Source organism: Pseudophryne corroboree, chromosome 10, assembly GCF_028390025.1.
Source record: "Pseudophryne corroboree isolate aPseCor3 chromosome 10, aPseCor3.hap2, whole genome shotgun sequence".
Lineage (NCBI taxonomy): Eukaryota > Metazoa > Chordata > Amphibia > Anura > Myobatrachidae > Pseudophryne > Pseudophryne corroboree.
In genome coordinates this window covers 58431375-58458258 of record NC_086453.1, presented here as the reverse complement: position 1 = coordinate 58458258, position 26884 = coordinate 58431375, and the positions used below count along the sequence as shown (strand labels likewise).

Sequence of the window (26884 nt, the reverse complement as noted above, 5' to 3'; positions counted from 1 at the left end):
AGTGCAGCTCATCCAGGATGGCACATCAATGCGAGCTGTGGCAAGAAGGTTTGCTGTGTCTGTCAGCGTCCAGAGCATGGAGGCGCTACCAGGAGACAGGCCAGTACATCAGGAGACGGGGAGGAGGCCGTAGGAGGGCAACAACCCAGCAGCAGGACCGCTACCTCCGCCTTTGTGCAAGGAGGAACAGGAGGAGCACTGCCAGAGCCCTGCAAAATGACCTCCAGCAAGCCACAAATGTGCATGTGTCTACTCAAACGATCAGAAACCGACTCCATGAGGGTGGTATGAGAGCCCGACATCCACAGGTGGGGGTTGTGCTTACAGCCCAACACCGTGCAAGACGTTTGGCATTTGCCAGAGAACACCAAGATTGGCAAATTCGCCACTGGCGCCCTGTGCTCTTCACAGATGAAAGCAGGTTCTCACTGAGCACATGTGACAGAGTCTGGAGACGCCAAGGAGAACGTTCTGCTGCCTGCAACATCCTCCAGCATGACCGGTTTGGCAGTGGGTCAGTAATTGTGTGGGGTGGCATTTCTTTGGGGGTCCGCACAGCCCTCCATGTGCTCGCCAGAGGTAGCCTGACTGCCATTATGTACCGAGATGAGATCCTCAGACCCCTTGTGAGACCATATGCTGGTGCGGTTGGCCCTGGGTTCCTCCTAATGCAAGACAATGCTAGACCTCATGTGGCTGGAGTGTGTCAGCAGTTCCTGCAAGACGAAGGCATTGATGCTATGGACTGGCCTGCCCATTCCCCAGACCTGAATCCAATTGAGCACATCTGGGACATCATGTCTCGTTCCATCCACCAACGCCACGTTGCACCACAGACTGTCCAGGAGTTGGCGGATGCTTTAGTCCAGGTCTGGGAGGAGATCCCTCAGGAGACCATCCGCCACCAGGATGCCCAGGCGTTGTAGGGAGGTCATACAGGCACGTGGAGGCCACACACACTACTGAGCCTCATTTTGACTTGTTTTAAGGACATTACATCAAAGTTGGATCAGCCTGTAGTGTGTTTTTCCACTTTAATTTTGAGTGTGACTCCAAATCCAGACCTCCATGGGTTAATAAATTTAATTTCCATTGATAATTTTTGTGTGATTTTGTTGTCAGCACATTCAACTATGTAAAGAACAAAGTATTTAATAAGAATATGTAATTCATTCAGATCTAGGATGTGTTATTTTAGTGTTCCCTTTATTGTTTTGAGCAGTATATATATACATACGTGCAAAAGAGCCAAACAGCTTTGGCCCATCATTAGTTCAGAGCCCGAATTACCATCCCTACACAGGGCCGGTGCAAGATCTCTGTGCACCCTAGGCAAATTTTCAGCCTAACGCCCCCTAACCTGGAAACCCCATCACGACGACCACCACCTCCCGAAGGGAAGATGAAGGTGGGCTGGGGTGAATTGCATCATTAAACACATACAGAGAAAAGAGACAACACTAAAGGACTTTAAAGTGATAAAGTATATCTTTACTTATATATAAAGTAAAAAACAGTTGTGACTTTGTTCACAATCTACTTTCACTTTAAAAGTGCTATAGTACTGTCTATTCTTTATACAATACTGTATATGGGGTCTGGTGAAGATATTTAATTGAGTTTGGATACGGGATGCCGCCAGTCAGAATACAGACAGCAGCATTCCAACCACTATAATACCATCATCTTGAATTAAATGTATTAACCTTAGCCTTTACCCTAACCCTCCCTCTCTGCAGCCTAGCCCTAACCCTCCCCGGCATGCTAAAATTCAGGATGTCAGCTGTTAGGATTCCAGTGTGATATATTTGTATGCTCCTTATTGTGTTTCATCAGCCCATCTGTAAGTTCATTACTGACCCGCATACAGCGACATCCTTCAGTTTTTTGCTACATAATTTCAGTGGCGCCCCCCAGTGGCCGGCGCCCCTAGGCAGACGCCTAAAGCTGCCTAATGGTAGAGCCGGCCCTGTCCCTACACAATTCACGTCTTCTGCCCAGCTTCACAAGGGGCCCCAACATCAAAGATCGGGTAGTCTGTACAGATATCACTGGGATGGGGCAACCTAAACAGCACTTTCTTTCTAGAAAGGGTGGTTGTTTTAAATGTACGGGGTGCACGACCTGTAGTGCGTTGATCACGGGCAATAGGTTCAACCATCCCTTTTCTGGGAAGGTGTTCTTCATTAAGCCAGCTTTGTCTTGCACCTCAAGGTTTGTGGTTTATCTTCTGTCTTGCCCCTGTGGCTTACATTACGTGGGCAAGACAGAAAGACAATTCAAAGAAAGGATTGCCCAACATAGGACTGCCATTAGGGCAGCATTGGTGTCTGGTACCAGTGGCCAGGCATTTTGCGCAGGCCAGACACAGTTTAGCGGCACTGAGATACAGAATGATAGCACAGGTGCCCAAGTCGTTGCGTGGAGGTGACCGGGGGAAAAAACTGCTGCAACTAGAGGCGTGGTGGATTTTTACCCTTGACACCGTGAACCCCAAGGGGCTGAATGAATCTTTAAGCCTGTCTGCTTTTATTTAAGTTTTAGCCATGTTCATATGCCGTACTGTAGTCCATGAATGGCCAAATGTATATTAGTAGCTGTGTTAAAGTCCAGTTCGTTATACATTCAACTCACTCACTCTACGTCTGTAATGGTACTAGATTAATAGATTTGTGTGACATTTTACATTGTAGTCAGTTCACTATTGGTGGAGTAGTGAGATAACATAGTGATATTAGCTGTGCAGGCTAGGTGAAGTGAGGGTTGCTGTGTTCCGGATTTGTTGCCATTAAGTATAGTTATTTCAAGTATTGATTCTTATACAGGTTGAGTATCCCTTATCCAAAACGCTTGGGACCAGAGGTATTTTGGATATGGGATTTTTCCGTATTTTGGAATAATTGCATACCATAATGAGATATCATGGTGATAGGACCTAAATCTAAGCACAGAATGCATTTATGTTACATATACACCTGATACACACAGCCTGAAGGTCATTTTAGCCAATATTTTTTGTAACTTTGTGCACTGAACAAAGTGTGTGTACATTCACACAATTCATTTATGTTTCATATACACCTTATACACACAGCCTGAAGGTCATTTAATACAATAGTTTTAATAACTTTGTGTATTAAACAAAGTTTGTGCATATTGAGCCATCAAAAAACAAAAGTTTTACTATCTCACTCTCAAAAAAGTCCGTATTTCGGAATATTCCGTATTTCGGAATATTTGGATATAGGATACTCAACCTGTATATGTATTTTAGTCCACTTTTGCTGCTTTTAATGGTTATTGTCACTATATTGTTGTTGTTTTTGCACAGTATTATTGTGGGGCTTTTTCCTCACATCGTATATGTTTTCTCACGTATTTTTGTTTATTGTTACCATGGTGACATGTAATGCATGCGGCTTGTCTCTCTTAGACCTCCCGGCGCAGGCTCACGTGGTCTCACTGCTTCCGGTGACGTCAGGGTCCTGAACCCGGAAGGAGATGGTGGCGTCCGTGGACTGCGGCCAGCGGCGGGCGGCATGTAAGTATAAATGTTTGTTCTTTTGTTATGCACATGTTATCCTGATGACGGGGTGAGACCCCCCGAAACGTCGTTCTTGACTACAAGATTTTTTTCACTTTAAAAACGCTGAGAGTGCCGCCTCTTCTTTCTATTATGCATTGGGGATTCATCATCTCTTGGAGGGCACCCCAGTAAGTTATAGTAGGGTGACGCTGTCCCTTTGAGTGCCGGGTTGTATCGGTGTATATATATATATATATATATATATATATATATATATATATATGTATATATATATATGTTAATGATGAGCGGGTTCGGATCCTCGGGATCTGAACCCGCCCGAACTTCACCTTTTTTTTCACGGGTCCGAGCGACTCGGATCCTCCCGCCTTGCTCGGTTAACCCGAGCGCGCCCGAACGCCATCATCCCGCTGTCTGATTCTCGCGAGATTCGGATTCTATATAAGGAGCCGCGCGTCGCCGCCATTTTCACACGTGCATTGAGATTGATAGGGAGAGGACGTGGCTGGCGTCCTCTCCGTTATAGTAGAAAAAGACTGAGTATAAAGACTGAGTGACATACTTATAATTTTGGGGAGGATTGGGGACGGGGAGCAGCTGTTAGGGAGTACAGTGCAGGGTTTTGATTATACCACCAGTGAGTTTAATCCTTTGTTTGTTTCTCTGCCTGAAAAAAACGCTCCACCATATCTGTGCTCACTCAGTGTGCTGCACTGCTGCATGATATATCTGTGCTGAGTGCACTGCTCACACTGCCTAATTGTGGGGACTGGGGAGCAGTTATAGCAGGAGTACAGTGCACAGTTTTGCTGACAGTGACCACCAGTCCAGTATACGTTTGTCTGCCTGAAAAACACTCCTGTCTGTGGTGGCTTTTTTTTCTCTTCATACTAGTTTAGCAGTCTGCTGACAGTGTCCACCAGGTCCGTTATTATTTATTATACAGTATATTATATTTATTTTATATATATCTAGCATTACGGTAGGCCACGGCTGTACCTACCTCTGTGTCGTCAGTGCACTCGTCGTCCATAAGTAATATAATACTATACTATCCATCCATCTACATTGTATACCTGTGGTGGCTTTTTTTTTCTTCATACTAGTTTAGCAGTCTGCTGACAGTGTCCACCAGGTCCGTTATACAGTATATTATATATATAAGCAGTACGGTAGGCCACGGCTGTACCTACCTCTGTGTCGTCAGTGCACTCGTCGTCCATAAGTAATATAATACTATACTATCCATCCATCTACATTGTATACCTGTGGTGGCTTTTTTTTTTCTTCATACTAGTTTAGCAGTCTGCTGACAGTGTCCACCAGGTCCGTTATACAGTATATTATATATATAAGCAGTACGGTAGGCCACGGCTGTACCTACCTCTGTGTCGTCAGTGCACTTGTCGTCCATAAGTAATATAATACTATACTATCCATCCATCTATATTGTATACCTGTGGTGGCTTTTAGTTGTGCGCATTAAAATATGGAGAACAAAAATGTGGAGGTTAAAAAAATAGGGAAAGATCAAGATCCACTTCCACCTCGTGCTGAAGCTGCTGCCACTAGTCATGGCCGAGACGATGAAATGCCATCAACGTCGTCTGCCAAGGCCGATGCCCAATGTCATAGTACAGAGCATGTAAAATCCAAAACACAAAAGATCAGTAAAATGACCCAAAAATCAAAATTAAAAGCGTCTGAGGAGAAGCGTAAACTCTCCAATATGCCATTTACGACACGGAGTGGCAAGGAACGGCTGAGGCCCTGGCCTATGTTCATGGCTAGTGGTTCAGCTTCACATGAGGATGGAAGCACTCATCCTCTCGCTAGAAAAAAAAAAAAGACTTAAGCTGGCAAAAGCACAGCAAAGAACTGCGCGTTCTTCGAAATCACAAATCCCAAAGGAGAGTCCAATTGTGTCGGTTGCGATGCCTGACCTTCCCAACACTGGACGGGAAGAGCTTGCGCCTTCCACCATTTGCACGCCCCCTGCAAGTGCTGGAAGGAGCACCCGCAGTCCAGTTCCTGATAGTCAAATTGAAGATGTCAGTGTTGAAGTACACCAGGATGAGTATATGGGTGTTGCTGGCGCTGGGGAGGAAATTGACAAGGAGGATTCTGATGGTGAGGTGGTTTGTTTAAGTCAGGCACCCGGGGAGACACCTGTTGTCCGTGGGAGGAATATGGCCATTGACATGCCTGGTCAAAATACCAAAAAAATCAGCTCTTCGGTGTGGAATTATTTCAACAGAAATGCGGACAACTGGTGTCAAGCCATGTGTTGCCTTTGTCAAGCTGTAATAAGTAGGGGTAAGGACGTTAACCACCTCGGAACATCCTCCCTTATACGTCACCTGCAGCGCATTCATAATAAGTTCAAAAACTTTGGGCGACAGCGGAAGCAGTCCACTGACCAGTAAATCCCTTCCTCTTGTAACCAAGCTCGCGCAAACCACACCACCAACTCCCTCAGTGTCAATTTCCTCCTTACCCAGGAAAGCCAATAGTCCTGCAGGCGATGTCACTGGCAAGTCTGACGAGTCCTCTCCTGCCTGGGATTCCTCCGATGCATCCTTGAGTGTAACGCCTACTGCTGCTGGCGCTGCTGTTGTTGCTGCTGGGAGTCGATCGTCATCCCAGAGGGGAAGTCGGAAGACCACTTGTACTACTTCCAGTAAGCAATTGACTGTCCAACAGTCCTTTGCGAGGAAGATGAAATATCACAGCAGTCATCCTGTTGCAAAGCGGATAACTGAGGCCTTGACAACTATGTTGGTGTTAGACGTGCATCCGGTATCCGCCGTTAGTTCACGGGGAACTAGACAATTGCTTGAGGTAGTGTGCCCCCGTTACCAAATACCATCTAGGTTCCACTTCTCTAGGCAGGCGATACCGAGCGGATAACTGAGGCCTTGACAACTATGTTGGTGTTAGACGTGCGTCCGGTATCCGCCGTTAGTTCACGGGGAACTAGACAATTGCTTGAGGTAGTGTGCCCCCGTTACCATATACCATCTAGGTTCCACTTCTCTAGGCAGGCGATACCGAGAATGTACACGGACGTCAGAAAAAGAGTCACCAGTGTCCTAAAAAATGCAGTTGTACCCAATGTCCACTTAACCACGGACATGTGGACAAGTGGAGCAGGGCAGACTCAGGACTACATGACTGTGACAGCCCACTGGGTAGATGTATTGCCTCCCGCTGCAAGAACAGCCGCGGCGGCACCAGTAGCAGCATCTCGCAAACGCCAACTCGTTCCTAGGCAGGCTACGCTTTGTATCACCGCTTTCCAGAATACGCACACAGCTGAAAACCTCTTACGGCAACTGAGGAAGATCATCGCAGAATGGCTTACCCCAATTGGACTCTCCTGGGGATTTGTGGCATCGGACAACGCCAGCAATATTGTGCGTGCATTACATCTGGGCAAATTCCAGCACGTCCCATGTTTTGCACATACCTTGAATTTGGTGGTGCAGAATTATTTAAAAAACGACAGGGGCGTGCAAGAGATGCTGTCGGTGGCCAGAAGAATTGCGGGCCACTTTCGGCGTACAGGCACCGCGTACAGAAGACTGGAGCACCACCAAAAACGCCTGAACCTGCCCTGCCATCATCTGAAGCAAGAGGTGGTTATGAGGTGGAATTCAACCCTCTATATGCTTCAGAGGATGGAGGAGCAGCAAAAGGCCATTCAAGCCTATACATCTGACCACGATATAGGCAAAGGAGGTGGAATGCACCTGTCTCAAGCGCAGTGGAGAATGATTTCAACGTTGTGCAAGGTTCTGCAACCTTTTGAACTTGCCACACGTGAAGTCAGTTCAGACACTGCCAGCCTGAGTCAGGTCATTCCCATCATCAGGCTTTTGCAGAAGAAGCTGGAGGCATTGAAGGAGGAGCTAAAACAGAGCGATTCCGCTAGGCATGTGGGACTTGTGGATGGAGCCCTTCATTCGCTTAACCAGGATTCACGTGTGGTCAATCTGTTGAAATCAGAGCACTACATTTTGGCCACCGTGCTCGATCCTAGATTTAAAACCTACGTTGGATCTCTCTTTCCGGCAGACACAAGTCTGCAGAGGTTCAAAGACCTGCTGGTGAGAAAATTGTCAAGTCAAGCGGAACGCGACCCGTCAACATCTCCTCCTTCACATTCTCCCGCAGCTGGGGGTGCGAGGAAAAGGCTACGAATTCCGAGCCCACCCGCTGGCGGTGATGCAGGGCAGTCTGGAGCGACTGCTGATGCCGACATCTGGTCCGGACTAAAGGACCTGCCAACGATTACTGACATGTCGTGTACTGTCACTGCATATGATTCTCTCACCATTGAAAGAATGGTGGAGGATTATATGAGTGACCGCATCCAAGTAGGCACGTCACACAGTCCGTACGTATACTGGCAGGAAAAAGAGGCAATTTGGAGGCCCTTGCACAAACTGTCTTTATTCTACCTAAGTTGCCCTCCCTCCAGTGTGTACTCCGAAAGAGTGTTTAGTGCCGCCGCTCACCTTGTCAGCAATCGGCGTACGAGGTTACTTCCAGAAAATGTGGAGAAGATGATGTTCATTAAAATGAATTATAATCAATTCCTCCATGGAGACATTCACCAGCAGCAATTGCCTCCAGAAAGTACACTGGGACCTGAGATGGTGGATTCCAGTGGGAACGAATTCATAATCTGTGAGGAGGGGGATGTACACAGTGAAAGGGGTGATGAATCGGACGATGATGATGAGGTGGACATCTTGCCTCTGTAGAGCCAGTTTGTGCAAGGAGAGATTGATTGCTTCTTTTTTGGTGGGGGCCCAAACCAACCAGTCATTTCAGTCACAGTCGTGTGGCAGACCCTGTCGCTGAAATGATGGGTTCGTTAAAGTGTGCATGTCTTGTTTATACAACATAAGGGTGGGTGGGAGGGCCCAAGGACAATTCCATCTTGCACCTCTTTTTTTCTTTAATTTTTCTTTGCGTCATGTGCTGTTTGGGGAGTATTTTTTTTGAAGGGCCATTCTGCGTGACACTGCAGTGCCACTCCTAGATGGGCCAGGTGTTTGTGTCGGCCACTAGGGTCACTTAGCTTAGTCACACAGCTACCTCATTGCGCCTCTTTTTTTCTTTGCGCCATGTGCTGTTTGGGGAGTATTTTTTTGAAGGGCCATCCTGCGTGACACTGCAGTGCCACTTCTAGATGGGCCAGGTGTTTGTGTCGGCCACTAGGGTCGCTTAGCTTAGCCATCCAGCGACCTCGGTGCAAATTTTAGGACTAAAAATAATATTGTGAGGTGTGAGGTGTTCAGAATAGACTGGAAATTAGTGTAAATTATGGTTAGTGAGGTTAATAATACTATGGGATCAAAATGACCCCCAAATTCTATGATTTAAGCTGTTTTTTAGGGTTTTTTGAAAAAAACACCCGAATCCAAAACACAACCGAATCCGACAAAAAAAATTCGGTGAGGTTTTGCCAAAACGCGTTCGAACCCAAAACACGGCCGCGGAACCGAACCCAAAACCAAAACCCGAAAAATTTCCGGTGCACATCACATATATATATATATATATATATATACTAAACAAAAAAAAGCTGCGGCACTCGGGGACTGCTGAAAAGTCACTGTATTAAATGCAATACATCATTCATCGACGTTTCGGGGAATTTAACCCCTTTCTCAAGATGTGAAAGACATCTTGAGAAAAGGGTTAAATTCCCCGAAACGTCGATGAATGATGTATTGCATTTAATACAGTGACCTTTCAGCAGTCCCCGAGTGCCGCAGCTTTTTTTGTTTAGTGTTCAATTTACTCTGAGGGCATCGGAGCATTTCATTATTCAAGAGAGTGCAGGGCTGTTGATACAACTATATATATATATATATATATATATATATATATATATATATATATATATATATATATATATATATAAATTAAAAAAATGGATAAATCAACATTTGTTTAATACACATTCTGAATACACATAGATAAAAAGGAAATTAATTTTTAAAATGTTGCACATATATTTTAAAACCGTATACCAGCGAGAGGTTATACTGAGGGGTGGTCTTCTGTATGCCGGCGGTCGGGCTCCCGCCGGGATGCTGGTCGCCGGGAGCCCGACCGCCGGCCAGCCGTAGTGAACCCATACTGAGCACTATTTGTATTCACGTGATAGCTACTGTATATGCAAGTCGTGTTTTGGCTGATCCAGGAAGGCAAAGTTATAGACTGAAATGTTCCAAAGCATCGATGGGGATTGAGTAAGTGAGAAGGTTAGTCTGATGAAGGCTGATTAGTAAGTTCGGGATGGGGACTGACGGTAATTCGTATTATACATACTGTATGTCACCACTGTGGCTTGGTATAGGCAGTGTATGCTTACCCGTGGCTTATGACCAAATAATTAGACTGAATCATTTTTAACTACATTTTTATTGAGTTTTTGCAAAGTAAAAATACAATAAAATAAAAAAAAATGGGGGAAGGATCATAATTCATTTTGCAAACAAGTTATTACCCTTTTGTCTAAGAACATTTCTGTTCATTGGTTTCAAAACATACCATAACTCCCTTCAGGAACATTAACTCCCTCAGGAACATAGCAGAGAAAAGACAGTTTGTTCTACTAAACCTGGTGTAAATTTCCGCACACTACATATGAAACATTGTTTGGTTATATTGAATTCTAAGACAGATACATCATTCAGTGTAGGTTCCTTACGGGTAAGGTATATGGCATACCATTAATAGGATACATATTTTATCAAGTGCTTTCAGAAACATAAGTATACCTTTCATCCATTTTTTGCCTTACCAGGTTTGACTCTTAACTTGCAACCCACCCATCACTGCATTCCATTAAGTCACCAGGCACTAGACAGGCTGAATGCAGCAGTTGGGAATTTTGGTTGTGCGGCTCTAGGCAACTGTTCTTTTGTGTGTATATATTTATAAAATTGTTAAAATGACAGAAATCCAATAAACACTAAATAACATTTAGGACTTGATGTAATGCCGGCCAACTCGGATGGGATTACGGCCTGCCCTTAGTGTATTATACATTTTAATGACCATGCATTGTTTCTCAACGACCACAAAACTCCCATTCTGTAAGCCAGGTATCCCACTCAAGGGTGCACTGTGATAATATGCATGCCTTGGTTGGCTGAACGCACACCAAGGTGTGCCTGCACGTGAAAGTGGTATATCCATTATATATAACCCTGTCTCATCTGCCCCCTACGTTCTTGCACTCTCATCTCTATTCCACTACCTCTACATCTCTTGTCTTTCCCCCTCATCCCAGTCTTTATGACTCGAGTCCTTCCTGTTACCCTCACCTGCTGAAGTAAGAGAGAAGAGAAGTATCCATCACCGCAAATGGAAGGGGCACATCACAGCAGGTGGGCGGTCAGCTTTGCACCAGGGTGTGCATGCCCTTCCTCCTCTCATTAAGTATAAGGAGTTGTAAATGCAAAATGCAACCAAATGTGCCAATGGATGGATATGTAAGACTTTTTTGTGTGCATACAATGTTTATTTTATGTAGTGTTCATTCTAGCACCCTGCACCTTTCAAATCCTGTGCAGTTCCTCTTTCCTGCCTGGGGTGTCGCTCTCTGCTCTGGTGCGTCTCAGCACACTCTGGTCTGTATCACAGCACTGAGTAACAGATCAGAGTGTGCTGAGAAGCACCACAGCAAAGAGCGACAACCCAGGCAGGAAAGAGCAACTGCACGGATTTTGAAAGGTGCAGGGTGCTAGAATGAACACTATAATGCAAGGGAAAAAAAAAAAAAAGAGAGACTCCTCGTACAACATTGTAACCATAGTTCCAAAGACCTGAACAGAAGAAAAGTGAAATCAGCTGCTCAGTTAGCTTGTCACATGTAGTGACAGGGGGAAAATGTTTGTTCCTGCAGGGTTTTTTTGTAAATGTATTCTAGTAGATTTTAGGCATGGTAAACCTAAAGTCAGAAATACTGTTACACCAAGCATTATAGCCTTTGCTGACATGTTTTATTAAAAATAATTCAACATAACATGTCCAACTTTATTTACAACACAGTTTCACACATTCTTAACAATGTAAGAGAATTATTCCTCCCATAAAGTGCAAATATATTACGTATTTCCTTTCTTATGAATGTTTTCATGTTACAATTACCCAACAAACCAAAATAAATACAGGTCATGTGTAAAAAGAACATAAATATATTATTGCTAAATTAATGGTTTAAATAAAACACAAAATATGACCATTAAATAAACATAACAAAGCATACAGAGACGTTATAGTATCTTCTCACGTACAAATAGATCATGGCTTGAGGCGTTTGGTTTTTTTTTTCCCTACCATAGTTGTATTTTGCATAAACCGGACATTCAGAATTCCCCGTAATATGCAAAAATCGTATATCGCCATGTGTAGTGCAGCTTTCACAAAAAAATAAACAGTTTAAATAAAGCAAAATATCAAAATGACTATCAAACAAATTAAATAAAACATGTATGCTAATAAATAAATATTAAATAAAATAAATTAACAACGTTAAAAAAAAAAAAAAAAATTGTTCCTGTTGGTTTTTTTATTTTTGTTCAATTCTCCCCAGTAAAAACTATTTATAAACTTAGGAAATCATTAGTTTGGTGAGTATTGAAGCACTCTGTAATTAGCCATCAGTGAGTGTGCATCCAGAAAGTGCTCTGTACACTACTTAGTTGCACACAGTAAGCTCTTTCATCAGCTATTTGTTTTTTTGTTTTTAATAGCAAAAATTTTAATTTTATTATTTAGAAAAAAAAATTAACGTAATCTCAAAACAATACGTTGATGTGCCTAAGCGGGTAAACTCCCCCCCACTGGTTAAACAGAAAGTTAAGAGTTGCTTAGTGGATGCTGCCATATTTCTGTGGATGCCAGCACCAGTTGCTACGTATCCGAGTAGGATCAATAAATACATGTTTACATAATCACACAAACGTAATTAAAAACACAGGTAGAACAAAGTACTAACAGTTATGAAATAATATTGTTTTCATGTGAGCGTATGAAATAAGGTACTGTCCATATGAATGGATACAGATTACATGGAGAAATAACATAAGTTCCTTATCCGTTTTAGTTTAAGCTCCAAGTTAAGGAATGTAAATATGGAATAATGCATCCTTCAGGAACGGGAGTGGGAACTCTACAGTCTATGATTTACAAATACGTCATTGGTCCCTTTAACAATTTTGGGTAAATTTGAAATATTTTGCACAGCAATTATAAAAGGTCTTGTGTTCAAGGGAACGACAGAACCTGTCCCTGGTCACACAAAGTACAGCTCTCCAGTGATGTACGGTGACAACGGCGCTCGTGAGTAGAGTTTACAAATCAAAGTCCAGAACATCAGTAGGAGTGCTAGATCGCTCAACCTCCTCAACAGCCTTGAAGTCGTGGGTCCTGTCTCTCTGAGCTTGTTGAAGGCTGGATTCCAAAGACACTTCAATCTGCTCTTGACACATTCTCAGTATGTTCTAAAATAGGTGGTAAAAACAGGTTACAGTGGGCTTAAAGGGATAAATAAGCCCATACATTTACATTTCGAAATATGAAGTGAAGGAAAATCGCAATGTTTGTATGCTGCCAGAGACAAATCATAACACATCCAGTCACTACCAAACAAATTCTAGCAAGTAAACTGGTCCATATCACCCTTCATTCTTACCCATCCCATCTTAGCCGAATCTGATATTCCACTTGCCTAATGCAAGACACATGGTCTCTGCCCACATTAATTGAACAAGTTCAGATTTATGAAAGGAATGGGGCTGATAAAGTGTCTGACTGGGACATGAAAAGCCCAACCAGGGAATACACAACAGAGAGGCTTGGCCAACCAAGAGGGGCTTTGCCTGGGAGCAGGACTGTGTCAGAACTACCCACTTTGATTGGCAGAAGAGCTAATCCTGGTGTAGTTTCCACAGAAACAATCCAAGCATCAAAGTTCACCTATGGTCCTGCTTCATGACCCTTTGGTAGTAGACTAACAATGTATAACTTGAATGCATGGTATGGAACCTAACCCCTAGGTGAGGAGGTGGGGCCTACCGGGGATTTCTCCTGTGGGCCAGTCTAAACTTGGACTGACAGATGTTGGGAGACAAAGGGGGAGCTGTATCAAACCTGGGAACCAATGACATAACCATTAACCAACCATTTATTGCGTTCTTGGAACTTGCAGTATACAGTACGTATTATTGGGGGGGGAGAGACAGAGCAGAGATAACTAGCATCATGGCAGGCCTCGCTCAGACTCAACGCTGTACACAGGGGTATTGAAATGAGGTGTGAAAGCCTTCGTTCTTACCGGGTCACAACGGATGGCTTGTGCAAGATACTTTGTTGTTGCCACACTGGAGTAGGGCATCCCCAAATTCTCAGGTCGCAGCCCAGTCACAGCAGCTGCAATACTAGCCGCAGCCACCATAGAAGGGGGTAGTGCAATAAAAGTACTGTCTGTAGAGGAAGATGAGATGTTGGTTATTACAAGCACGAAGCAAAGGCAAACACATACAGTTGTTGATTTATAATAATAATATACTTAAAGTTCACCTACCAAACCGATCTAACAAAAATTGATTATCTAGATCTTACTTTAATAGGAACAGTAGGAGAGAAAATCAAGACAAAAACATTTTTCAAAGAAGTAGATGCCAATAGCTACATTCCGCAAACAAGTTGTCACCTTCCAGCATGGAAAAATAATGTTCCGTACGCTCAATTTCTCCGTATAAGACGGAATTGTACTAAAATCGAAGACTATTGGAAACAGGCAGAAGTCATACAAAAGAGATTTGAGGAAAGGGGTTATGCCCCGGACATGATCTCTGAAGCCAAAATAAAAGCATCCCTGCAGGAAAGAGAAAAGATGTTAATCCCTAAGAAAAAGAACGAACCAGTACAACAACGAATAAGACCTTTCATTACACAATTCAATCGTGAGAACTATTCCATCAGAAAAATTTTAGAGCGCCATTGGGGCTTACTCTTGAAAGACCCTATTTTGGGTCCCACTCTCCCAAAAAAAACGAAATTGGTTTTTCAGAAATCTACCAATTTGAAAAGTATGATAGCACCCAGCAGATTGCCTGATCAGGTTCAACATAAAAGTGGCCCCGATTCCATCATACCTACAAAGGGTTGCTATCCTTGTTCAAGGTGCATTTGTTGTAAATTTATGGAACGGAAATCCATTAACATTAAAATGGATACAGGAAAATGGTACAAATTGGGACATCTAGCGAACTGTAACACAGATTACGTCATTTATAGAATCACTTGCTGCTGTGGCCTATCATATATAGGCAAAACTAAGAGAATGATAAAAATCAGAATACAGGAGCATATGAGGAATGTGAAAAACAAAGTGACTTCTCATAGCCTCCCCAGACACTTTACTGAAAAACATAATTCAGTTGTAACTAAGGATAATTTTTCTTTTACTATTCTTGAACATATACCATTGGATCCTAGAGGGAAAAGTAGAGATCTAACCTTATCTAAACAGGAGACTTTTTGGATTTATTCATTAAACACCTTGACTCCTGGTGGCCTCAATGAGGAAATTGATATTGTGTCTTTCCTGTAGTAGTTTAAGTACAAACTGATAAGGCCAGACTGATATTTCTATTTCTTTTTCCCGCAAGGATAATTTCTCTTAAAATAGTATAAGAACCAGAGAGGGCCCAGCTTTACATACAATTAGTTTTACCCGACTAGGGATCTCATTTTTGTAAATATCCTAGTTACACTAAGTCTATAATAAGAAACAAAAAAATTTTGAGATGATTTGATCATTATGAGGAACGATAGTTTGGGAGCCCTATATTATATAAATGGATGGTTTAGTATTGTCTATATTAATTAAGCATGATAATACACTATGCAGGATATAATGGGGTAACCATATGGATTGAATAGCAAATTGTAAATGGGAAACCATGTTGATGTTAGTTTGACTAGTTTTTTGTTTGTTTTTTATTTTTGGAAATTAGTAAGAAAAATTCCAATTATATACAATTTATGCCGTGTATTCAGTCCATTATGAAATATCAAAAATGCTATTGGGAGCTAGTACTATATATACTACACCTATAAAAATTAATCACATTAATATATAGGTAATGAATTTCTTTATCAATTATTTTATTTATATATTTTTATATGTGTAATCACTAAATTGATTATGAGCTGTTTTTCATTTTGTTTTGGCTCATAAATTCACTTACACACTAATATTTGATAATATGGATTATTGTGTTCACTCAATAATAATAATAAATAATTAAAAATTAAAAATTATCACTCATAAGTATATGTTTAATTGAGTCAGCATCCATTATTTTTTATTTAATTTTTTTATTTTTTTATTTTATTTATTTCTTTAAAGTATAATATATATTAATTAAAAATAATAATTAGTGATATGCTAATTTCAATGGTTCACATTATTATGTTTTAATTTAATTTATCATATCGTTTATTCACTTTAGTTAATTAGATCAGTATTTATGTAAATTTCTGATGTTAAATTAGTTATTTCCTATAGTTTAATAACTAAGGATCTATCAGCGGTTCACTGTGTATAGCCGTAACCGGAAGTGCGGGTCCGTGACACGCAACATAGGCGGTGACACGCATACAGACGTACTTCCGCCGGAACCGGAAGTAAGCGGCCGTGACACGCACGCGGTGCCGCAAATGGAACGCAAAGCGCGTTCCAGGGTCATTCTCATTCTCACAAATTTGGAGTCATTCAAATTATTAATAAAATGCACATAAGATAATATTAGCAATATGACAAGTGTTAAACCAGATATCCATTTGTTATAAGGTTAGTAGTTTCCATTAAATTGACAGGAAGTGATGTAAGGTTAGGGGAGGTATAAAAGAGGCCTTGTACTGTCCCTCATTTGTAGTTGTGATCCTGTGAGGTTATGCCAGTTCCAGTGAAAAAGTAAGTTCTTCTTAAGATTAAATACTAGTTGTAATTTGGCTATGGAAGTTCTTATGATCTCCCAGCTAATTAAGGAAATTGTTAACTTAATTGCATATACGGGTTATTAAATATATAACCTTCAATCACTGATTCCTTAACTGTAGGGATCAGTGCGGTTCAGGATTGGAAATTCTAAAGACTCCTATTGTGGTGATTTTTTGGAGCAGAGTTGGATTGTAGGATTCCACTCTCCTTGATTAGGTAAGAACTAGACTAATTAGGCTCAAATTAGAAAGTCACATGTTAATAATATTATAAGCTCGGTCCATTTCTCTGTTAAAAGGTTGTGAATTAGATCTTTAATTGGGTACGGCTCCACACCGATTTAATTTCCATCCCTTTGATAATAAATTAGTAATTTAGTAAATTGTCTAAAGGATTCCTTATAGAACTGAAGAGTTTAATTAATCAATTGATATCAGCATGGTCTCCTATACTAAAGTGATTAAGTTGTACTTTTAGATCTATAAGTTTCCTCTGAGTGATGTTGTTGGCCTCTTTTTCTTTGTTTAAACGGCCTATAAAAAAGCCACAACGATGTATAATATGAATTATTAATGAGTTAAGTAAGAGCTATATAAGAAATACAGTTTTATCCTTATTCTTTTTAGGGATAAATACTACTTCAGACTTCTACATAATTGTACTTTTTCTTTTTTGATGAAGTCTATTTAGGTATGTACCGCTATATTATATCTTTTATATGTTTTTTTGGATCTTATATCTAGTACTGTCATAATAAGTTTCCAATAACGTCGGATTGTTTTTTTCCCTCTTGAGATCTCTATTAATGTATTACCCCTTCTAATTGAATTGGAGTATTAGTATTGATGTTTTACTCTATATATTACATACAAATTTGAGAACAGTCAAAAAGTTCTTCTCTTCTGACTCTTTCCCCTTCCTATGGAATGTATGTATATGTGTATATATATATATATATATATATATATATATATATATATATATGTATAATGTATATTAATTAGTATAACGGTAATGTTTCAGATACCAAATCATTTGAAAAGATCTTGCGATTGGATGTAACATTAAGAATTTAATTCTGTCTTAATCAGTGGTAAATCATTTTATCATGAAAGCTGGTATGTATGTTCACCCATACTTGATTTCATTAGAATACTCGTTATAACTATTTGAGTTTATTGTTCAAAAAAAGTTGGCCATGAAGATTGTGACTTATTTCCCTCTGTAACTGTTTAGATTATCAACCCCTGATGAAGTCCTAACGGACGAAACGCGTTGGGTTTACACTATTGAGCTAACAAAGCTATAATACAAGCACCTGATTGGATGCACGTCTCCTACAAGTTCTGACTGATCACCTGACTGTAAATTCCTCACAACTATGTATAAGATTGTTTAATTGTTTTATTGAACTTTTAGATATTTGTACCTAGGACAAACTTTTAGGTTATAAAGACCTTTTGTTTGTGTATAAATAAAAAATTATTTTTTAATATTGTTATCTTGAAGGCTGATTGGCTCCCACAAGATCCTTTTCCTATTCCATATATATATATATATATATATATATGAATACCGGATAGGGGTTCTTAGCGACCTGAGGTGTTTATATATGGCTGAATTTAATAATAAATATATATAAAAGATGTATGTATAAACAATATATAAATTTATTTCACAAAACTAGGAATAAGATAAAATACAAAAATAAGTACTTAAATGAATAAAAATCCTTTACATAAAATGTCGTTCTCTAAAATGACTAGTTTTTAGAAAAAGTGGATACACATTATATTCCACATATAGTTCACAGATAAAGTGCAGATTGCATGTGCAAATAAGCTGCAAGGATGTAGAGAATATAGTATTGAGAGTCTTAACTGATATAGCAGAAGGTTTCTCTCAGACTTCTTCTATATCAGTTGCAAACATCTAAGCAGCACATCAAAGTACCTTCCTGTACCTGTCCAATGTCCAGTAACAGTTTAATAAAACTAGTCGTATCCTTAAGAAAAGATTTTTTAAGTAACTACGTGGGACAAACAATACGCAAATTCAGGGACCGGATGGCCCTCCACCGTTCCAGTATTGATCTATCTATAGCGGGGAGATCCATTGACCAGCCAGTGGCGCGCCACTTTAAAATTAAAGGTCACCGATTATCTGATCTTAGATATTTTATCATAGATCATATACCAGAATCCCTTCGGGGGGGGGGTGACCGTGGTAAGGCATTACTTCTGGCTGAGTCACGATGGATCTTCAGACTTAATACCATGGTGCCCTATGGGCTTAATGAGAAAATTAGCTGGAATAGTATCATGTGATATTTAAATATAAATCTATATGATTGTGCACTAGATACTGCTGTTATTTTGTAGTTATCCATATTGTGTCTCTAGTTATGTATATACACATTTGGTTTATGTATGTTTTTTCATTTTTGTATATCTGTGGGTGTGTTGCTAAGTCACACTATTCTCCCCTATCCCTGCAGGCCGTCCTGTGGCCGGGTTGCCATGGTGATCTCCGGGCTGTGGAGAGCAAGCAGCGTTGTTACTATGACAACGCCCGGAAGACCGTACCCGGAAGTGAGTCACCAGAGGCGGACCTGCGGCTCTGGGCGCGTCTGGGAGGCGAGCATGGCGTGGACGGGCAGCGGAGGTATTTAATGGGGTAAGTTACATTTATGTGTTCATTCTGGTGTTGTCTGGAAGAAGGGGCTGGTGCTCCGAAACGTCACATCAATATACCAGTTTTTTTACATGATATACCCTGTGAGTGCCGTTTATTTCCGCCTTTGGACATTTGTGTGATTAAGGATTCAGGCACCAGGGGAAGCTGGACATTGAGTTCATTGAGTGCCGACTGAATTGGATGTATATATATATATATATATATATATATATATATATATATATATATATACCGTAAAACTGCTTAACTTGAGAAGATGGGTTAAGTCTGGTGTTACCAGACTTAACCCATCTTCTCAAGTTAAGCAGTTTTATGGTTCTCTTTTTTATCTTGTCTTTACCATCATTTTATGCAGTTTATGTCGCCCATTTTTTAACATCATTTTAGGGATGAATTTTCTGTATTTTTAGCCTGCTCTAAAGATTTTAAAACATCTTTTATCTGTGATTTTAGTAGCGTTACTGTTTTTTACTGGTGTACTTAGTAATAAATTGTCAAAATATTTTTATATTTACGGTCTCCCAAATTTTATGTGACATCATTGGTCGCTTCGAAATACCTTATCCACCGTTCTATTTACATTACCCATAAAGCACTTTACCAATGCTTTTTTCTTAAGGTTTAGCAGACGCCCTATTATACTCAAGGGAGTGTCCTTCAAGGGAGATTATATAGTTGTATATATATATATTTATTTATTGATCTTACCTAATTTAAAAAAAAAATTTTGGTCTAACTACTAGTGTTGATTGGAGATCGCATATTGGCGCGGTTTGTTCACTCGTTTCATATATATATATATATATATACACACACACACACACACACACACACACACACACACACACACACACACACACACACACACACACACACTAACATGCAATTTACCCATAACATTTTAATATCTTTTTATCAGCCAATCACGTCTAAATATTACTAATCTGTCTAAACAAAAGTCTCCTACAGTTACAATAAGATTTTTTGAAGCAGTAATTCAGCTTGAAACTCAAGTGGGTGGGTCATCTACAGCAGTCACTGACATCACCGAGGTATGAGGTACAGAGCACCTGTGCCTCAGTGATGGCACAAGCTCTTACTGAATTAATAGGCTGGGTCTATGAAATGACTGCACTCGCTGTGTGTAAGATACAAGTGTACTGTATTAGCATGAAAGGCCGGCAGAGGACAGGGAGGGCCGCTAAGATCACACCCTGATGGTCGCAGGTGACTCACCTGTAGTGCACAGTGCAATGAAGGTGTCTGCGTGCTTCCTGACCTGATGCACCTTTTCTGCCGGCAGATTCAGCAGCGCCAGGAAATGGGGAAGAAAGTCTCGCGGCGTCACTGCCTCCATGTTCCAGTGTAACTGGTTTAACACCAGTAACTCCATAGACTAGAAGACAAATGGAGACACAATAAACCTCAGAGCAAACCAGCTATCAGAGCAAACCAGTGCTGCCACTAGGGGGTGTAGCCTCACCCCAACCAAAGATGGGTGTGACCACACCATGTTGGGGATGTGGCTACATCTTTTTGGAAGACCCTGTGTTAGCACTTTGTACCCAAACCCTCTTAGCAGCACCCATGAAGCAAACAATTTAATAGGATGGACCAAACACAGGGGGGGCTTGGGGTATGCATAAATGTTACCCAATATAGATAACCAGTAGTTCTCCTGCATTTTGTAAATACATGTCTAAGTAGACCCTGCCTTATTTCACATCAATATCATTTTATGAAGAAACAAAATTGCCCCTTGAGTATATCAGATCAAGTGTTCCACCTTCAGGCAGCTTTTACTTACTGGCTTCTAAGTGTCCCCACAATTTAACTATAGCTTTATCTTTCTGACTTTCTTCTATGCTTCTTCACCAAAGTGTTCTATATGAATAATATATACGATCTTAGCAGAGTTGCATATATTTATTGGCCTTGGATATGTCACAGTCCAGCTCTGCTCTGTGCATCATGTACTGCTGTGGAAACAAGCCGTTCTGGATTGTGTGCAACAGAAAAAGTACAACCCTGCCCTGAGATAGATAGATAGATAGATAGATAGATAGATAGATAAGACGTGCGGTGAGCTAAATAGCTCAGGAGGCACTGCCTAGCACCAGAGCCAGATTTACATGCAATATATGAGCCAAAGCGTACATGTGGGCATTATACACAGGTGCAGCAGTATATACATGTGGGCATTATACACAGGTGCAGCAGTATAAACTCCTGGAATTTTTGGTGAGTTTTGATCAGAGATGTGCGGAGAAGTTACCCAGGTGTGGCACTGCCTCCCCTGCCATAGACTTTTTACTCCAGATTTTTGGCTATAAAACTGATTAGAATAATGCAAAGATATTTCAAACATATTCTTTGTATTTTTGATATACTTTATACAGGAAAAAATCTGGTGCAAACGTTAGTATGACAGGAAAGGCTCTGCCTCACCCACCGCACGTCACTGATATATATATATATATATATAGCTTCTGTGAAGACAAGTGAGTCTAGTGATAGTCTCAGTGCAGATGTGAGGGACACTAATCAGCATCCTATATTACTAGGTCAGATTGTCACATGACATTGGCCAGTCAGTGGTCTGGAATCAGCACATACCTGCAGCTCCCGGCCGGTGAAGGAGTAGTCGGAATACATGCACAGGCTTTCAGTGGACACTGGACTGGATTCCTTGAGTTTTGAGGCCAGCAGAAGACACGTTGCACCCAAAAGCTGAAGCCGCCGCTTCTCTACAGGAACCACAGACAGGAACCTGTCCAGGCAGTTGACAGCCAAAGGGAAGACCTCCTCTTCACACCGCTGATCTTCACATACCTGTCACCAAAGGGTCATTTTTTAATTCTAAAATAATTGTTGGGAGCAAATAAAAGGGAACAGGCAGGAATGCAGTTTACTTATCGATTACATCTAGTCAATACACAGCCGTCATTCTATAGGGCAGATCCATTGTATGGGCCATGGACTTGATGCATGCAATGTGCCGTGGGTGTGGTATTGAAGGTCGACAGTAACTAGGTCGACAATGTCTAGGTCGATCACTATTGGTCGACAGTAACTAGGTCGACAGGGTGTCTAGGTCGACATGGTCTTTAGGTCGACATGTTCTAGGTCGACAAGTCAAAAGGTCGACATGAGTTTTTTATGTTATTTTGGTGTCGTTTTCTTCGTAGAGTGACCGGGAACCCCAATTAGTGCACCGCTTCGCTCGCCATGCTTTGGGCATGGTGCCTTCGCTCCGCTACCGCTTCGCTCGGCACAGATTACCGTTCCAATCGTGGATCGTTAAGTATGAAAAGGTTAAAAAAAAAATTGTGAAAAACTCATGTCGACCTTTTGACCTGTCGACCTAGCACATGTCGACCTAAAGACCCTGTCGACCTAGTTGCTGTCGACCAATAGTGGTCGACCTAGACATTGTCGACCTAGTTACTGTCGACTTAGACCGGATCCCATGTGCCGTAGGGAAGAGGTGTGGCACCGGCAATGGCTACTCTACGTACGGGTGATTGCGACGCAGCATGCGATCTTATATCGCATGTCACTGAACTGACCACTATATACGGTAGCAGTTATGTTTGGTCTCTGCATAATATTCTTACACTTTATGCGGCACCGGCATATTCTATAGCACTACATAATAATGGATTACATAGAGCAGCGTATACAGCAATATAGAAGGTATATGTGTGTAAGCTTACTATCCAAGCAGGAAATATATAAAGTGCCGCAGATGGACATTTGAGAGACGATGACGTATACTGTAGTAAGGAATAAAGTTATGGAGACTATCTGCCGGAGAGAAGCTGGATATTCAGATCATACAAAATTGTAGATCTTAAGGGTAGACTTACTAAAACTTTTAAAACAGACCAGTGGTGGTAGCAACCAATTAGATTCTAGAATGCAATAGAGAAATGATAGCAAAAATCTGATTGGTTCGTGGCTAGAGGCAATACCACTACTTTTAATATTTAGGCGCTTTAGTGAATGTAATGTACCCCCTAGGCCAGTGATGGGGAACCTTTGGCACTCCAGCTGTTGTTGAACTACACATCCAAGCATGCCCTGCTGCAGCTTTAGCATGGCCAAATAGCAAAATTGTAGCAGGGCATGCTGTGATGTGTAGTTCAACAACAGCTGGAGTGCCAAAGGTTCCCCATCACTGCCCTATGCTTTCAGTATTCTTAGAAAAATAAATATTATTACACCCCTCTATACAACCCTAATAGATATAGCTGGTTTCGTGCCTCAGTGACAGCGAATTAATGAGGTAGAACTTTTGTTTGCATTAAATAAAAACTGCAGATAGATGGAACGTCACAACTTTCAAGTTAATCTATGTATGATGTAGGAACTACAAGTACCAGCATACACTGGCAGCTGGAGAACCAAATTACTTTTTCCTGTCTGTATAGTCTGTTGTTAGAGTATACTGGTCTCTAAACTGTGTGTTCTACAAAAATGGAAACGTGTTATAGATCTATATATTCCTTGTGTCTGAGAAATGCGTGGGATTAGGATTGGGTAAATCTGAATTGTGAGTACAAAAAATCCTACATTTACAGGGATGTGTCTTTTTTTACACATAACACATTGGGCTCTCAGAAACAAACATAATGGGGGGAATTCAAATGTTTGAAAAGTCAGTTGGGTGTCTATTTTTCTAATAGACCGGGAAAAAACAGACACCCAACCGACTTTTCAAACATTTGAATTCCCCCCAATGTATTCATTGGGGGATATGTACTAACCTGTATAATATCTGACACTACTGTAGATAACAACAAGGTAACATGGCATGTAAAGAGAGACAGAGAGAGTACCTGTCTACCAGAATAAAAAGACTTATTATACTATAACAGTAAAGGACATTTAATAATAGAGTGCAAAGGACCAACCAATAAGAAGCAGTCAGATCTCATCAGCAACATGCAGTAGTGCAAACCAAAGAATGAAAACAAATGTTTGATTGGCTTTTATAGAATTTGGCTTTTTCTATAGAAATTATTAAATGTGAGTGCTAAAAAGTTTTAAAGGAGAAGAAATAAAAGAAAAAGCACAAAACACAATACGGAGAAAAATGTAAGAATACAAATAAATATCTAACAGCAGGAGTTTATGAAAGTAATAGTAACTGGAGTGCTGCATCCTCCTTATCCCATTCGTATTAAAGTGAGGAAAGGGTTAAAGAATGCAAGACAATACAATGACCTAGTCTATAACAGTCAATAAGGATTATTCACCTAAGGTCCCAATGTCTTACCTCCAGCATCCAGCTTGTCAGCATTTTCCTCATATATGGGTGGATCTCTTTCTGCACACTCTGGAAGTATGTTGGGGATGGGATGTACCTCTCCTGGGCTGCCAGCAGCCTCTCCAGGACCTGGCTCTGCAGCAGGACAGGATCAGCCAGTGCCCTAAGCTCTCTCTGGGCTTCCCAGCACAGTAAGACGCCCTCCATACTGGTCAGTGTGTGTGTTCTGGCTGGCAGCTGAAGCCCCTATACAATGGGAGGGAAGTCCCTTTAAACTTTTTCAGCTTGTCCATTTAAACTCCAGCCTGATATAGTGAGGGAGTTCAGCCAGCCCCGCCCACTCCTGCTGTCCCCCTTTTCTGGGCTGCCAATCACAAGTGCAGATTGTGGACGAATCTCAGAGGGACTCAGATGGTGCTTCTGTCTTTTGCTTATTGTCTTGTCTGTCCAGATACTTCTCAAATGGTAAAACCAGATGGAATGTGTATCTTGTACAGGACCAAATAAAAGGGTTATGTGCAAATTCACGATGTCATTTAAACATAGGCTAAAGGGCAAACCATGTTATTATTTGGTAAATGGTATAGAATTTTATATATAAAGATACAGGCTGACCAGTCTCTGGGATAATCCAAACTTCTGCCCTTAAAAGTCTTTGGGAGTTTATTCCTCTCTAGCTGTTGGGGAACTACATGTACAAGCATATCCTGCCCTGGTGATGAAATTGAAGTGTTGCGGCAGCATGGTGTGGTGGGACTTGTAGTTCTACAACAGCAGGATTTGGACAGATTGCCACCCATTCCCCTAAGTGTTGCACTGTTTTCTTGTATTGTTGGTTCTCTCATATATTTGGGTTACATTCTCAGACTTTATTGAATCACAGCACCCTAGACTAGAGTATCAGCATATTTGTTTATGGCACCCCTGGGCCAAACGTTTCTTATTGAGAAATTCAGAAAATAATTACTAAATTAAGTAAATTGTGTAACCTGTCACATAGAAACATAGAAACATAGAATTTGTCGGCAGATAAGAACCACTTGGCCCATCTAGTCTGCCCCTTTTTTTTTTTTATATATTATTTTTTTTTTATCACTAACCTTATTTGTTCCTTATTTCTTTGTAAGGATATCCTTATGTCTATCCCATGCATGTTTAAATTGCTCTACTGTCTTAGCCTCTACCACCTCTGATGGGAGGCTATTCCACTTGTCCACTACCCTTTCTGTGAAATAATTTTTCCGCAAATTTCCCCTGAACCTCCCCCCCTCCAGTCTCAGTGCATGTCCTCGTGTCCTATTGCTTCTCTTCATTTGGAGAATGTTTCCCTCCTGGACTTTGTTAAAACCCTTCATATATTTGAAAGTTTCTATCATGTCCCCCCTTTCTCTTCTCTGCTCCAAACTATACATATTGAGATTTCTTAGTCTTTCTGGGTATGTTTTGTGATGTAGGCCATGCACCATTTTAGTTGCCCTCCTTTGTACAGTTTCTAATGTATTAATACAGTTTCTAATGTATTAATATCCTTTTCTAATGTATTAATATCCTTTTGAAGATATGGCCACGTAGGGTCAGGTGTGTGGTGTGGGGCAGGGTTGTGTTTCCATTTGTCCACATAATCTATGATTGGCAGCCGCCAGCACTGGTTTTTCCTATCGCATTGCCAATAAATAATTTGATTTGGTTCTGGACCACAACCCGTGGCACCCCATGGTGCCACGACACCTAGTATGGGAGCCACTGCTGTAGCAAGTTCCCTTCCTGTCCAGGCTAATTTTTACATTTTGTATACTAAGAAATAGACAGCTTTTTATTTCTTAGTATACACGTTCATTTTAAATTATTTTGTTTTTGTTTTTTTGTGATGGATGAGTCATCTGATCTATAGCTCCCTTACACTCCTAGAGGTTTCTCTACACCTAAAGCCTTCACTTTCACATCACTAATGCCTAACCTATAATCTGGGTAATACTTGCCATGTCTCTCTGATTGTCCGGGAGACTCCCTGAAAAAGCAGCAATCTCCCTGACTCCCTGAAGAGACCAGCAATCTCCCTGATTGCACCTTACCCCTATTAAGGGCCCTACACACCGGACTAACCGCCGCCGAGTTGCCCGACGGCGGATACGGCCGACGAGCGACCCGGCGGCGGGGGGGCAGTGACGGGGGGAGTGAAGTTTCTTCACTCCTCCCGTCACGCGGCTCCATTGAAGTGCAGGCCAATATGGACGAGATCGTCCATATTGGCCTGCATGCACAGCCGACGGGGGACCAGCGATGAACGAGCGCGGGGCCGCGCATCGTTCATCGCTGGAGCCTCCACACT

At 41.3% G+C, this 26884-nt stretch overlaps 1 protein-coding gene and 1 long non-coding RNA gene across 2 annotated transcripts; one reads left to right on the top strand and one right to left on the bottom strand.

Moving 5' to 3' along the window:
* Window positions 1-12134: 12134 nt before the first annotated feature.
* Window positions 12135-24850, bottom strand: LOC134967008 (G1/S-specific cyclin-D1-like). Its single transcript, XM_063944006.1, has 5 exons — window positions 24565-24850; window positions 21900-22115; window positions 20520-20679; window positions 13911-14059; window positions 12135-13077 (listed from the first exon to the last, which is right to left on the bottom strand). Exons 1-5 carry the CDS (start codon window positions 24760-24762, stop codon window positions 12928-12930), a joined length of 873 nt encoding a protein of 290 aa, XP_063800076.1. The 5' UTR covers window positions 24763-24850; the 3' UTR covers window positions 12135-12927.
* Window positions 16530-18037, top strand: LOC134967009 (uncharacterized). The gene is made up of 4 exons (XR_010188766.1): window positions 16530-16559; window positions 16706-16802; window positions 17213-17276; window positions 17823-18037. It is a non-coding gene; the product is annotated as an uncharacterized LOC134967009 (long non-coding RNA).
* Window positions 24851-26884: the final 2034 nt, after the last annotated feature.